This window comes from Gordionus sp. m RMFG-2023, chromosome 1, assembly GCF_954871325.1.
Source record: "Gordionus sp. m RMFG-2023 chromosome 1, tfGorSpeb1-WG-v2, whole genome shotgun sequence".
Classification (NCBI taxonomy): Eukaryota; Metazoa; Nematomorpha; class Gordioida; order Chordodea; family Parachordodidae; genus Gordionus; species Gordionus sp. m RMFG-2023.
In genome coordinates, this window is record NC_088775.1 from 73662814 (window position 1) to 73676890 (window position 14077).

The 14077-nt window shown below is 28.3% G+C and overlaps 1 protein-coding gene across 1 annotated transcript; it reads left to right on the plus strand.

Annotated features, from left to right (window-relative positions):
* The first annotated feature begins 2436 nt into the window (after positions 1-2436).
* LOC135922513 (uncharacterized) lies at positions 2437-12914 on the plus strand. Its single transcript, XM_065456875.1, has 6 exons — positions 2437-2536; positions 8815-8923; positions 8972-9108; positions 12374-12454; positions 12502-12600; positions 12766-12914. The coding sequence occupies exons 1-6, from the start codon at positions 2449-2451 to the stop codon at positions 12909-12911; spliced, it is 660 nt and encodes a 219-aa protein (XP_065312947.1). The 5' UTR covers positions 2437-2448; the 3' UTR covers positions 12912-12914.
* The last annotated feature ends 1163 nt before the right edge of the window (positions 12915-14077 follow it).

The window sequence follows — 14077 nt, forward strand, 5'->3', positions numbered from 1 at the left end:
TAGGAAAAAATGGGTTCTCTCAGGAATTAAACAATTGATCTTTACCTTACTCCCTATCGACCATCGGGCTGTAACTCATTCAAGGTCTTTAATCTAAGCCAAACAAACTAATTCAGAACAATTTTTTTTTGTATATAAATTTAATTTACGACATAATGTAATATTTTTATAAAAATACATTTAAAAAACTAATAAAGTTTAACGTTAAATTATTACCCGTTTTGATACCTTCAAAATATAGATAAAACATAAAAAATTGGGCTGGCCTATTTGAATTTGTTTATTCACTTACTGCTAAACTTTTTGTTTATTCACTTTCTGCTAAACTTTCCCTTTGAATCAATTTGTAAAATACAGCCAAAAATTATTCAAAATAAATTTTAAAAATTCGAGCAGGGCCACTAAAATTCTCCAAAAATTCCTGACTAGTTTTACATATTCCGGTAGATCTCTGATAACATATTTAAAAACTTTATTAGCATAACAATTCAATAAAAAGATAATAATATAAAATTTTAAAAATAAAAATGAGATAATTTATACCCTTCTATACATAATTTTGATTGGATAAATTTTTATTTAAAATTTGGACAATATCGAAAACTCTTTTATTTTGTCGAGGAGAGCAGAGCACACCGATTTTTAAGCTATATCCTTAGGGGCTTAGCAAATCTTGGTTAGTTCGTCTTTTCTAATTTTAAAAAATTGATTTTGAAAATCGTTTTACATCGTGTACTGAACTTCCAATGACATCATGCCTCACCCTCCCCAAGCTAATAACGAGACCCCTATGGGGTTCTTCACGGCGCAGTTACTACCTTCCTGAAAGTGGTAAGTCATTGAATCATTGGGAATTTTTTATTATAAATAAACTTGATTTTTTATTTATTTGAATTGGGTCGATTTGAAAAAGGCCCGATAAATATTTTAACCAAAATAATATTAATTAAGCCCCGAGATTTGGAAAATAGAGGTCCAAACCTTTCTGCTATCTTTGAGCAAAATCTCCAGGCTTACATAAAATAATATTGCTTAAAATCTAAATCAGGCTGTTTTAAATACTACCCAAATCGGACTGTTTAACAACACTAATTTGAATGAACATGTAAAAATTGCTAATTTCAATAAAACAATAAAGTTGTATTCAATTTTTTAACCACTTTACCCTGGTGCTTAGCCATTTTACGCTGGTTTGGGAGAGAAAATAGCGCACTTCACAAAATTAATCGTAGCTCCAAAAGTATTATAGGCTAAGAACTACACTTTATTTTTTATTCTATAGGCTAGGAATTGGGCTGATAAAACGATAATGTATTCTGATTTGCTTTCTAAATTTTTATGGTAAAAATGCAAAATGTCAATCGTTTTATCTCGGTCTACTATTTATTTAAAATTAAATTATGATAAAAATAGATCAAAGAATGGTGGATATAATTTGCAGTATCATTTTCACATTCACTACCACGTCACTAGAGGCAAAATCATGTAATATAAATATCGTCATATTATAGGCTGAACATCACTAACGTAAATGACATCTTTCGCCATCGCCGTCATATTAATTGTTCGAAATTCATTTATTTCTTATTTTACTTAGTTTAACCTATAACAAGGCTCTTCAATCCCATTCTTTTTATAAGTGCCTTTTAATTTAATTCTTTTGGAGTATAAATCTGTTTTAAAAATTGCATTAATTCCTCACTAAAACATTTTGTTGGTTGTATAGCCGCTAATTTAATGCAATAAAAAATAGTTTAATTTTGTAGCTTAATGAATATTACCGTGTGATACTTGTGATTCGCAGAAATGGTAGCGATTTCTTGTAAAGGTACTCTTTTCATAATGCAATTGAGTCATAAAACTCACCCTCCTTACTATTCTAAGGACTTTATTTCTAAATACCCTCCCCCCCTTCTCATGATAGAGGTCACTGAGTACCTATCCTGTGAATTTAAATTTTGCCGTGAACTTTTGAATTTATATTAATTTGTATCCATGTATATATATTAACTATTTATTTATATATATATCAATCAAATTTAAAAAAAAATACCACAAAAATTTATGGGGAAATTATATAAATTCATGAAGTAGGTATACTCTCTACATTATGGAAAATATATCCGACAAAATCAGGTCCTTCTAAATAAATAAAACCCGGACTATAAATTATTTAAGTTTTAAAGATTTGCTAAAAAAACCCCTACGATATATAAATATATTTAATTTTAACCAAACTCCAATTTTTTCTATATCAAATATTTTTAGAATAATCCATTTCTCATTGTTTGTTGATATTATAGTTATTTGACACGATAAGAAAACAAATTAATCGATAAGGATGAATTACTATAGAATTAACGATTACAATAAAATTTATTTATAATCCTTAATAATTGACGTGCTTATTATACTATTATTAGTTATCCTAAACATATAAAGAATTGTATGGGAACTACTTTTATAATATCCTCCAAAGGACCCGATTTTTTGAAATTGTGCGAAGTAGAAATCTTTACGTTCACCCATTTTCAAAGTAAAATATTTTATTTTAATAGATATTTAAATGTTGTAATGTATTCTTTCCTGCTTTTATGTATATATTTGTTTAATAAACACAGTATAACCATAGACAAAGGGGGAGCAGATCTCCCCTTTGGTAATGTTTTCCAAATATCATTTTAGTTAAAATTACCTCTTCCCCATTCCCGCTCCCCTATTCAAAAAAAAATAAATGCATATCTAATTATAAAGATAAACAATAAAAAATTTTTGAAAGGGCACTATATCATTAAATCACTACATTGTAATTACACATTTTAGCCGTTTGGGCCAATTTTTAACCTGCATAAAAATCAGCTAAACTAAATGCTGAAATATATTATTTTGGTCTGGACTTTCTTAAAAATATAGCATCCTAAATTCGAAAGAAAATGATATAAATTAAAGCGTTTCCCCGACACGCTGTTGTAGATTGAGCCGAACTAATCGTCATTTAGCCATTTCTCAACTATACCCGGAACCTCCAAAAACATAGTAGAACCTTAGAATCTTATCAAAACCTTCAACCTTTAAAAAACACATAGAAAAATATATATGGCTATTTTAAAATTAACCAATTGCGAAGTATATGCAATAAATAAGCATAAATTTTATTTAGTTATTTACACATGCCAGGCCCATATGCAGAGGGAGGGCAAGAAGACAACTCCCCCCCCCCTCCCTCCCCCCTAGTCCCAAAGTCAAAAAATTTAGATGCTGGAAATATTTTTCAAAAATATTACTGTTTTTTAATTATTAATTATTAATTATATTCTATATTAATTATTCCAAACTTCTATATCATATATATTCCAATTTACATTTATTTATCATAATAACAGCAGAAATAAACACGCTATTAATTAATTCTATGAATTAATATCGATTGCAAATTTTCTTTGGCGTTATTTTTATCTACCATTTTAAAATTTACCGTTAATCATTAGAAACATTTTCCTGCAAAACTAAGGAGAATATTTAGAAAAAGGGACATCGATTTGATTGCGACTATGAGAATAGCTGAAAGCATTATATTTGAACCTGAGGAAATTAGGGTGACGAATTTCATCATAAATTATATGTCATTGTTGAGTAATCAGTCAAAGAATTAAAGTAAATCGCGTTATCCCCACTTGATAATTTTATAGGGCCGTTCCATGTAAAATCGATCAAAAAAGGCACTTTTCGGCCGACCCCTTTTAAAATTGTTAAATATTACTGGAATTATTTAGATAGGTAAAAGAATGAGAAAGCCGTTTATTTTAGCTCGCTAGCACACCTGGTTCTCGAGATATAGGGGCTCAAAGGTACAAAAGAGAGCCACTTTGGAATCTGTAAAATTTTTAAAATGCTTATATCTCATAAACTCTTTATAGTAAAAAAAATTATAATAAATCATTTTGTAGGTAAAAAATTTCTCTAATGGGTTAACAAAATAATGAAGATTGGCGCCATTATAGGCTTTTAACATTCGGTTTACCTAAATTGCTTTACCTGTAGTTTTAAGCAAAATAGTGAGTTTGTTCTCGAATTTTTTTTTTGCTTTTTATTTAGACACCTTTTATAAATATATATACGATGTCAAAACCTTGGCGACGCCATCGACTTTTCCGAAATATACATTTTTACCAAAAATTGGAGAAAAAAGTAGATGACGCTAATGGTTAAAAAATATTATTCTTAATGAAAATGAAAATATTGATACGTTTATAAGAATTGTGATAAAATTTTCCAGTTCTGCCCCCCCCCTCTCACTATCCTTAAAATGTTTTACATTTTTTAGATCTATACTTTGCTACTATAGCGAGCAAATGACTTATTAGCTCGATAATATATAACAGCTGCAGTAAAAACGAATATTTTAATAGGCATATATTCGACTATATTTTACAAAATAAATTTTAAAACGATCTCTCTTTCTGCGAAATAATTTTAACCTGTCCATTCAGATTAATTTTATCGTCTGTTTACCAATAACAATCTGGATTTGGAGAGTGCAAAAACATGTATTATAGGTGTAGATCAATTAATATTTTATTCTATATCACAGATGGACGTACCAAATATTAAAATGTTGCAACCCATTTAATCTACAGAGACATGCTTATTATCGCGTGAATCTAAGAAAGATTCTACCCTGTATGACCTAAAAAAATTTACCATTCAATTTAGATATGTTAATATGCTCTACATGGCCACTGAAAAGAATAAGGACACTAACGATATAGCGCGAGGTTCGAGTCAGTAAAAATATATTTTATTAACTAACTTCATTCTCTTTTCTTAAGGTATATATATATTTTCTATAAATATAAATTAGAATATATATAAAAACAAAAAGTAAGGTTACGAATAATAATAAGTAATGTAAGTTGAATTACAAAAATAAAAAGTTGAATTGAAAAGATAAATTTGAATTCATAAAAAGTAATACAAGTTGAATTTGAATTCCTAACCAAATAAAAATATAATGAATGTATGCAATATAAATTAAAATATATTACTATTCAAAAACCAATATTTTAATTTATTAATTCCTATAATGTAACATTCTCCCTCTTCTACAAGCCTTCCCATAGTTTCATCTAAGAAGTCATAGAGAGTTTGTTGTTCAAGTGGTTTATCGTTTTGGTTGTCAATGTTGCATAAGTCATTAATCGTTGGTTTGTTTAAATCGATTTTGTACTTTGGTTTGTTCCAATCGCAAGCTTGATATCCTTATCGTAAGTTGTCTCCATTAATCATAGCTTGCTTGGTAGTATTTTATTAATCATAGCTTATTTGGTAGTACTCAATTGTTGTTATTATTATTTTTCAAAATTGTTATTAGCATCAATAAGTTGCGAATAATAAGAAATAATAGTTCATCAAATTGGATATAAAAATAAGTGAAGAATGATAAATCAATAAGATTGTTACATAAAATTTTCAGCGTTTTAAGTTTTTGCGTTTTAGTGTTCAATTAATTTTTTGCGTTTTAGTCTCCAATTTATTTTTTCGCGTTTTAGTCTCTAATTTATTTTTTCGCGTTTTAGTATTAAATTTATTTATATTTATAAATTAATTTTTTCAATCCTGAGGAAGATATGCAAATAAAATATTATTCACAAAGATATGCAAATAAAATATTATTCACATTTCCCTCTTTTAAAAAAAAAAATTTAAATTTCACAACCTAGTTTTAATTCAAAGTGTTATTTTTAATATATTTATATAAAATGAAGATGTAACATAACCAATTGTCTTCAAAAGCTTTATTTCAAAAACATTTTTATCACATTAAGTATTACTTATAAGGGTTATATAAATCAATCATGTGATTTAAACCTTTTAATTCATATGTTTTAATTACTTTTTAATATATTTAAAATTAAAGCTTTATCGTTTAGGATTTTTAATGATTTATATTTAATTATATCTAAGAATTCATCTTTAGGTTTAGTTAATTTATAACAATTGGTCATCATTCAAGAAACTTTTTGTGTATTCAAATATATCCATTATGATTTTACATTTTAGTATCAATATTTCACTAAGAAATTAAGTAAATAATTTTTTAAAGGCTTTTTGTGTGTTCAAATATCTCCATTATGATTTTACATTTTAGTGATTTTAAAAATTTATAACAAGCCTTTATCCCGGCATAAAATTTTAATTTATAATAAGTTTTCTTCTTACGTGGATTAGAATAATAAGTAATCATCATTGGTCTCTCAATATAGAATTCATAACCTATTGTTCAACTTCCATATCAGTTCTTTCTAGGTTGTCACATTAGGTTAGGTGCTGGTTATCATATTCCAGTCCAACATCCAGAGCCAGGACACCATGAAGAAAGAAGCTTTTTGCATGAAAGAACGTGCTAAGGTTTGATTCTTGGTCATCTCCATAGATTAGATAGTCATCTCAGTAGATTAGGCATTGGTCATATCAATAGATTAGGCAGTCACAATAGATAAGGTAGTCATAATAGGTAGTCATCTCCATAGGTTAAGCAGTCTCCATAGGTTAGATAGTCATCTCAGTAGATTAGGCAGTCATCTTTTTCTAGTCCACCACCTAGAGCCAGGACACCATGAAAAGAATAAGGACACTAACGATATAGCGCGAGGTTCGAGTCAGTAAAAATATATTTTATTAACTAACTTCATTCTCTTTTCTTAAGGTATATATATATTTTCTATAAATATAAATTAGAATATATATAAAAACAAAAAGTAAGGTTACGAAAAATAATAAGTAATGTAAGTTGAATTACAAAAATAAAAAGTTGAATTGAAAAGATAAATTTGAATTCATAAAAAGTAATACAAGTTGAATTTGAATTCCTAACCAAATAAAAATATAATGAATGTATGCAATATAAATTAAAATATATTACTATTCAAAAACCAATATTTTAATTTATTAATTCCTATAATGTAACAGCGACAAAAATTAGCAAACATTCCTTATACTTCAAATGACAATGTAGATATTGATTCTCCCCTTTATATAATTAATCAAGAGGCTATTGATAACATTATATATCCCTACAATCAATTGGGGAATCTCTCATTTCGAAGAAAAAAATATCTAGAGTAAAAAAAAAGTTTTAACAAAATTATACCATTATCTTCATCAAATGATGAAAAATTTGATGAAATTGTAGATACCTTAAAAATTAAAAAAATTATATGAAAGATATTTATTATTGGAAATTTTTTACATTATTAAGTGTTTAATGGGCATATTCCCACTCTGCTCCTCAGTTGATCAGTATATTTAATAGAAAATCAAAATCTTTTAGTATAAAAAGTGAAAAATATGGTTATTGATAAGTTAGCAGCAAAATTTTAACCATAATCCGTAATTTCATAAAGCGCCATCTATTTTTTTTATCAATTTTTGGAGTCGATAGCGTCGCCAAGGTTTTGATATTGTATATATATTTAGCAAAGGTGTCTAAATAAAAAGCAATAAAAAAAATCGAAAAAACTCACTATTTTGCTTAAAAACAGGTAAAGCAATTTAGGTAAACCGGATGTTAAAAGCCTATAATGGCACCAATATTTATTATTCTTTAATAGCCCATTAGAGAATTTTTTTACCTACAAAATGATATATTATAATATTTTTTACTGTAAATAGTTTTTGAGATATAAGCATTTTAAAAATTTTACAGATTCCAAAGTGGCTCTTTTTTGTACCTTTGAGCCCCTATATCTCGTAAACCAGGTGTGCTTGCGAGCTAAAATAAACGACTTTCTCACTCTTTTATCTATCTAAATAATTCCAGAAATTTTTAACAATTTTAAAAGGGGTCGGCTGAATCGTGATCGATTTGACATGGAATGACCCAAAAATAGATGAAAGGTTCTTAATTAATCAGTCAACACATAAATTTATATATTTTACTACCTCAGAAACCTTCCTAATCTATTTCAAATCTTGATAGAGAAAAAATAAAGTTAAAGTCGAATTATAGATTATTAGCTGAAAGCAATCTATGTTATAAAAGGTTAACAATAGTTTATAATATTCCAAGAAATGCTATATACTTCGCATAATTTTAAACATATTTTGGACTATATTCCAAATATATTAATTATTATATATTTTGAACTCTACCCATTAGTACTTCTACCAATGAAAGAACATTTTCAACATCAATAAAAACATATTTGATAAGTAATGTTGTTAAATGGCTCGATTTGACCCGATTTAAATAGAGCTAACAATAATCCTCGAGATTTCGCTTATAGATGTTCAAATCTTTGTGTCTATGAGCAAAATCTTAAGGCTTGCGTAATATCTTTCTGGATAAAATATTGAACTGCCATTTTTAAAAATCGGCTAAAATCCAGCCGTTTAACAGCACCTGTAAGAAGTATTTCCTCTGAAAATAAATTGCATAGCTTCACCCTTCATAATAAATTTAGAGAGTTGACACCATGTATTGATGAAATCATTCATATATTAGGTAATTCCAAAGATTGGATTTTATGTTATAAATTTATAAATGCTTCTTAATTATATTTTTCTTACTAATTTATATTTGAGTTAATGTATTATAATTGTCAATATTTTATAGTTACTACTTCTAATAAATTTATGTAACGTAAGGTATCCTCAAATAACTCCTAAAATCATTCTAAAAAAAATTGTAATTATCCCCCCCCCCTCCCTTCATAGCAAATTCCTGCATACGCGCTTAATACATGTTTATCCAATTTGAAAAAAAACCCTTTAGCATAATGTTCAATCTTTCTTAATTTTATATGCTTTGTCTAGGATCATTGGTGGAATATCAAGGAGCTCATATCTTTAACTATAAAAATTTATACCCAAAAAAAGATTTGGAAAAATTGCACGATGGCTATATACTCTCCTATGGGTTAAAGTTTAATAAAACATTATATAAAAAGTAAGTAATTCAACATAAAAACAGGCCTAATATTCCTCCAGGATGTGCCTTTTTCGGGATAATTAAGAGGATGACTTATTTTAATATTCAATTGCCTGAGTTACCCGATAACTATGCTTGGGAAATTTTTAATGTAGCTATACAAACAAAAAAGATCGAAAGTATACATATTTATATTAGATATACATATACAGTCAAACCTGTACAATTTGAGCTTTTGATAATTCGTGCAACCCTCTACCAATATTTTGAGCCTAATTACAATCCTATTAACTACTATTAAAAAATGCTTTGATGGGCAACTGTTTACTTTGAAAAGTGGACAGATTTTTAATATTATTCATTTGGGTAAGACCTCTATAAGTGGGAATTTGTTGCATTCATTTATTTATATTATAAAATTTTATCCTCTTTTTAAAACTATTCATGTCTAATAAATTAATAAAGAAAACTGAGTTATCATTAATTAAAAAAATTTAGGTTATAAATTTCTAAATCATCATACTGAAAGAGTATGTGCTAAAAGATTTAATATTTATATTTTTAATGGAACTATTCACAATATTCATAAATTCAAAGAAGGAATTATCAGACGTCATGCAAATAAACCATATAATACCAAAAACAAATTATTATAAACAGTTGAACACGAAAATTCTATATTATATATAAATTTACAATATTTATACCATAAATTTGTAACATTTTAATTTTAATAATATTTGAAAATATCATATTAAAAATATAAAAATCGGTATATATATTCAAGGAAATATTTTTGTATAAAAAAATAAAATATATAATTTAGCAATCAATAGTCAAGGGTAAAAATAATCATAATATATAAAAAAGAAAAGAAGAATGTCAAGTATGTTGAACTAAGAGGAAAAGGGGAGTGTTTCGAAGAAACACTTGTAATTCCCTTATAGGATTTCAAATTGAATTTTTGTTTGAGAAAAAGGGACTAGTTTTTAACTTCCTGTCCTTATTGAAATTTTTTACCCAATCGATTTAAAAATTTTAGGGATTGGGGACCGGGATTTCCCAAAACACTAAAAATTAAAGGGATATAAAAGAATTTAAAAGGAACTTATACTTATTGCATTTTTTGATTTCTTGGAGTTCCAAGAGGTCAGAGTTTCTATTAGCGGGAAATGAGGTTAACACATGACACATCCCAGACAAGTCTTTTGCCGCCGAGGCAAGATGTTAAAGACATGCCACCGGGACGCTTACCATCCTCATTTAGGAGACCTAACGGCTCCAAACTATTAGTGTAACCGGCCGAAATCAAATATTTGCCTATCAACCTATGATTGTCATGTCACAAAAAACGGCCACTGACTTTAAGGCAAGAGAAACAATGTCTAAAAAATGGATCAACTTACTTGCTTATATCAGGCAGCACAGATGTCAACAGATGGGATAAAACAACCTAACCTCTGACCAATGGTAATTTGAAACTCATCGTTTGGAGTAACATTTCCTTTTTCCCCTCGGAATCGCGTCTAGCCATTCATGGTCGTTAAGATCTTTTTGCATTTCTGAGTAGTTGAAGGTTAGTTAGATTGGGACACAAACAAAGTTTTTAAAATGCACAATGAAGCATGGAAACTAGAAAGCTCTTTAAATGGCTGGAAATGGGGTGTTCGGATCCTTGAAGAACTAGAGTGAGCCAAGATTGTTTGGCCCAAGTTTAAAGTGGATCGTTCAACTCGATAAGCAAGGAAATCGTTAAATGATATCCTAGAAGAAAGGAAACAAGCAATTACCCTTAAATTGGGGGATGAAAATCTAAGCCCTTCCTGGTAAGCAGGCAAAGAGGCAAATGACCATTTAGAATCAGAAAACTTTAAGACTAAAAGGGATTCGTTAAAATGTTTAAATATTAATTCGAAGGACTTAAGGAGGAAATTATATTGGAATGGAGAAGATTTAGATGTGCAAGAGTCTAGGTAAGACTCGATGGCCGACATAACATTGGGTATCCGCCAAAAGCGCCATCATAGAGATACCATAAATTTAGGTCTAATAGGCTTTAAATTTTTGATCAAATCTTGAATATATAGTAAAGAGCAAGGGTATTAGTGGATCACTTTGCTGAATCCCCTCTTCAAAGGATAAGGAAAATTCCCCAAATTTGAGTAACAAGGGAAATCCATAACAGGGAATTAAGGATATTTTAATATTTGGGGAAATGTTGTAAGAAGAGGGCAAAAATGAGCTCCAATGAATGCTGTTGAAGGCATTTTTGTGCAGTATCCAGTGTTTATAAAAATACGCGCTACATACGAGACTACTTCGCATCCACGTCTCTCCAAAACCTAACTGTGAGGTAAATAGGAGGGAACTGGCCTTAGACTGGATTCTATTTACTATAACCTTGGACACTAATCGATGAAAAAATGACCCTGTGGCTATGGGGATCCTGAGGCCGTGCCAGGCCATTCTAACTGTCTTTTTTTACTTTATAAATAACAAAGACGATCGAGGTAATGGTAAACAATGTTGTAAGTTAATAATGGTAAATAAATAAATAAACAATCAATATGGCTATGTTTATAATTCATCATGGCTGCGTAATAATAATGGCCGGAAATTTTTATGGGTATCCCCGGTGTTATAAGCGTAAGGTTATTAATTGAAATTTGACAAAAAGTAATTATCTTTATTTCTACTCACCCAGGGTGGATTTCCCTAAAGGTTTCGGCTATGAGTCACGTGTAACCTATCGGTTGTGGCGTGCTCAGCGGGTCAATCTATCGATCTTAACAAAGCTTATCAGCGAATATGTTCATCCAGTTTGGTTAAAGAAACAAGACATGCACCAAAAATAATGTATACAAAGAGGAACTTCGCGTATAAGGATATTATTACAAAATTCGGTTAATGATTTTAGTAAAGAGTCAATAAAGCCAATATTAAAACATTGAAATAAATCAAGAAAAAAATCTGGTCTGAACCCGTCTAAACCACCTGTCGTCCCTTTTTTTAAAGGACTTCAAGCACATATGACTTATCACATGTAAAGAGAATAGGGGAAGAGCCATGCGGGTGAATGTTAAATAAACAAAGATAACCTCTTATTTTATTTCATAAATTAATTTTATATGTTTACTCATATATTGTACAAATTTTATAATAATTTTATACATTTTTGTTTTGTATAAGTTTATGTATAATTCATAACTTCACTTTGATGAATTAATAAAAATAAAAAATTATTTGAAAATGGTGAACATAATCTCACCTTTTGCTAAACTAAGAATGTGAGAGTAGAAAAATTTTTTTAATAAAAAAGTCTTGATAAATTGGGCAACTGTCTAAGTTGGTCAAAAATCTTTACCCAATGATGCTCACATTAGACAGGTTTGACTATATTATATTGTTAAATATTAATTTATATACTATATATTTTTTTTAAAGATATGATAGGTGACCAGATCGTAACTCAACTACAATGGGGCATCAATAAACTTTCAAGAACAATGTGTAACAGATATACAAGTAAATTAATTATTTATGAAACGATTTATAGCTTTTTACTTACATAGTCATTTATTTTCAACAACACAGTTACCTCTTTATCAATCTAAATAAAAGGGATAAAAGGCTCTATGCTTTTGAAAAAGAATATTATGCGACTAAAAAAGGTTATATTTAATTTTATATTTTTTTATTGTTGTAGTTCAATTGACGGCGAGGGAAGTTTGTAAACTTTAGATGATCTAATTTAAGAAATGTTTAAAATCCATGAAGAATTTCTAATAGAATAACCAAAAAAAATAAAATTTGTTTTATATATTTTTTGCATGAAGTAAAGGCAGCTGGTCAAATGATTTACACCGAATGTCCATATCCATACGCGAAAACGGTATCGATTATTTACGAAAGAAAGGGGGAAATGAATAAAAAAGGGTTTGGGCTCTGCGAAATTTTGATATCCGGAGAAAAGATTTGTTAGTCCTTTTTTAAACAATAAAATAAGATCACTTAAATTTTATGAAATATAATATTCACCTTAATATCTAATATAATTTTATTATTAATAATCCCATGTAAATGATTGCATTATAACTATATCCATATGAAAAAATTGGAAGATTTTAATGTGTCCTTCAAAGTTTTTGATAACATTTCGGAAGTTAATCACACTCAACTTATTCCCTCCAACGACAATATGTCTATTTATGTCAACGAAAATATAGACGCGTTTAACAAATCGAGCTATCCAGTAATGTTAATGTGTTTATTAAAGAGTTATAACTCGGGTTCAAATAATTTTAAAGATTACATTAATATAAACCCCTCTTTGATTATGTACACATGGGAGATCAGTCTAAATAAAGAAATATGGGTGAAAAATAACGAGGGTAGCACAGATGTCAATATAACTGATGTAAATAGAAAAATAGTAAAAAACTCAAGTCCATTTTTGCTCATAGAAAATTTTAATCGATATGATGGGACTTCTATTAGCTGTAAGGTGCATACAAAACTTTACCCTATTATTCGTATTTTGGACTTGGAAGCATCTTTGGAGCTAACAGTTTTATGTAAAAATTTTATTTAGTTTTTAAAATATTTACTAAAATTCTCTTCTCATTTTTTCTTTATTTAGACCTGTGAGTCACCGTTAATTTTCTCCATGCCAAAAGCCGCCGAATGAGATGAGACACGCCATTTGGCTTGCCGCCTATTTATTTATAGAGGCGGCTCGGCGTGTGAAATTTTTAAAATGCTATTTAATTCAATTTATATATTAAATTATAATTTTTTATTTAAAAAAATATAATTAAAATGTGAGTATTGGTAATAATAAATGCATATTATTTACAATCATTCATTCATTATATTTTATTATATACACCCCACTTTTAAGATTAAAAAATAAAGAATAGGAGACAAAGGAAGATTAATGATATACTCTATTATAATGGGTCTATACGTTTTAAACTACCCTATATAAAATTATAAAATAACAACTAGCTCTAATAATAATAAACATTGAGACCTTAGAATCTCCGAAGAATAAAAATAAGAAAAGTACCATCGTGCCTAATTATATTTATTGTGAACCATTTAATATAATTCTACGGTATAATTGAAAATTTTAATTAGATATTTAGA

What these genes read in the sequence shown, in the direction of transcription:
- LOC135922513 (XM_065456875.1), top strand. Translation starts at nt 2,449, where the DNA reads ATGGGAACTACTTTTATAATATCCTCCAAAGGACCCGATTTTTTGAAA. An exon ending in ACAAACAAAAAAGATCGAAA is followed by an intron (nt 9,109 to 12,373) that starts GTATACATATTT and finishes TTTTTTTTAAAG; the next exon opens with ATATGATAGGTGACCAGATC. An exon ending in AATGTGTAACAGATATACAA is followed by an intron (nt 12,455 to 12,501) that starts GTAAATTAATTA and finishes TTACTTACATAG; the next exon opens with TCATTTATTTTCAACAACAC.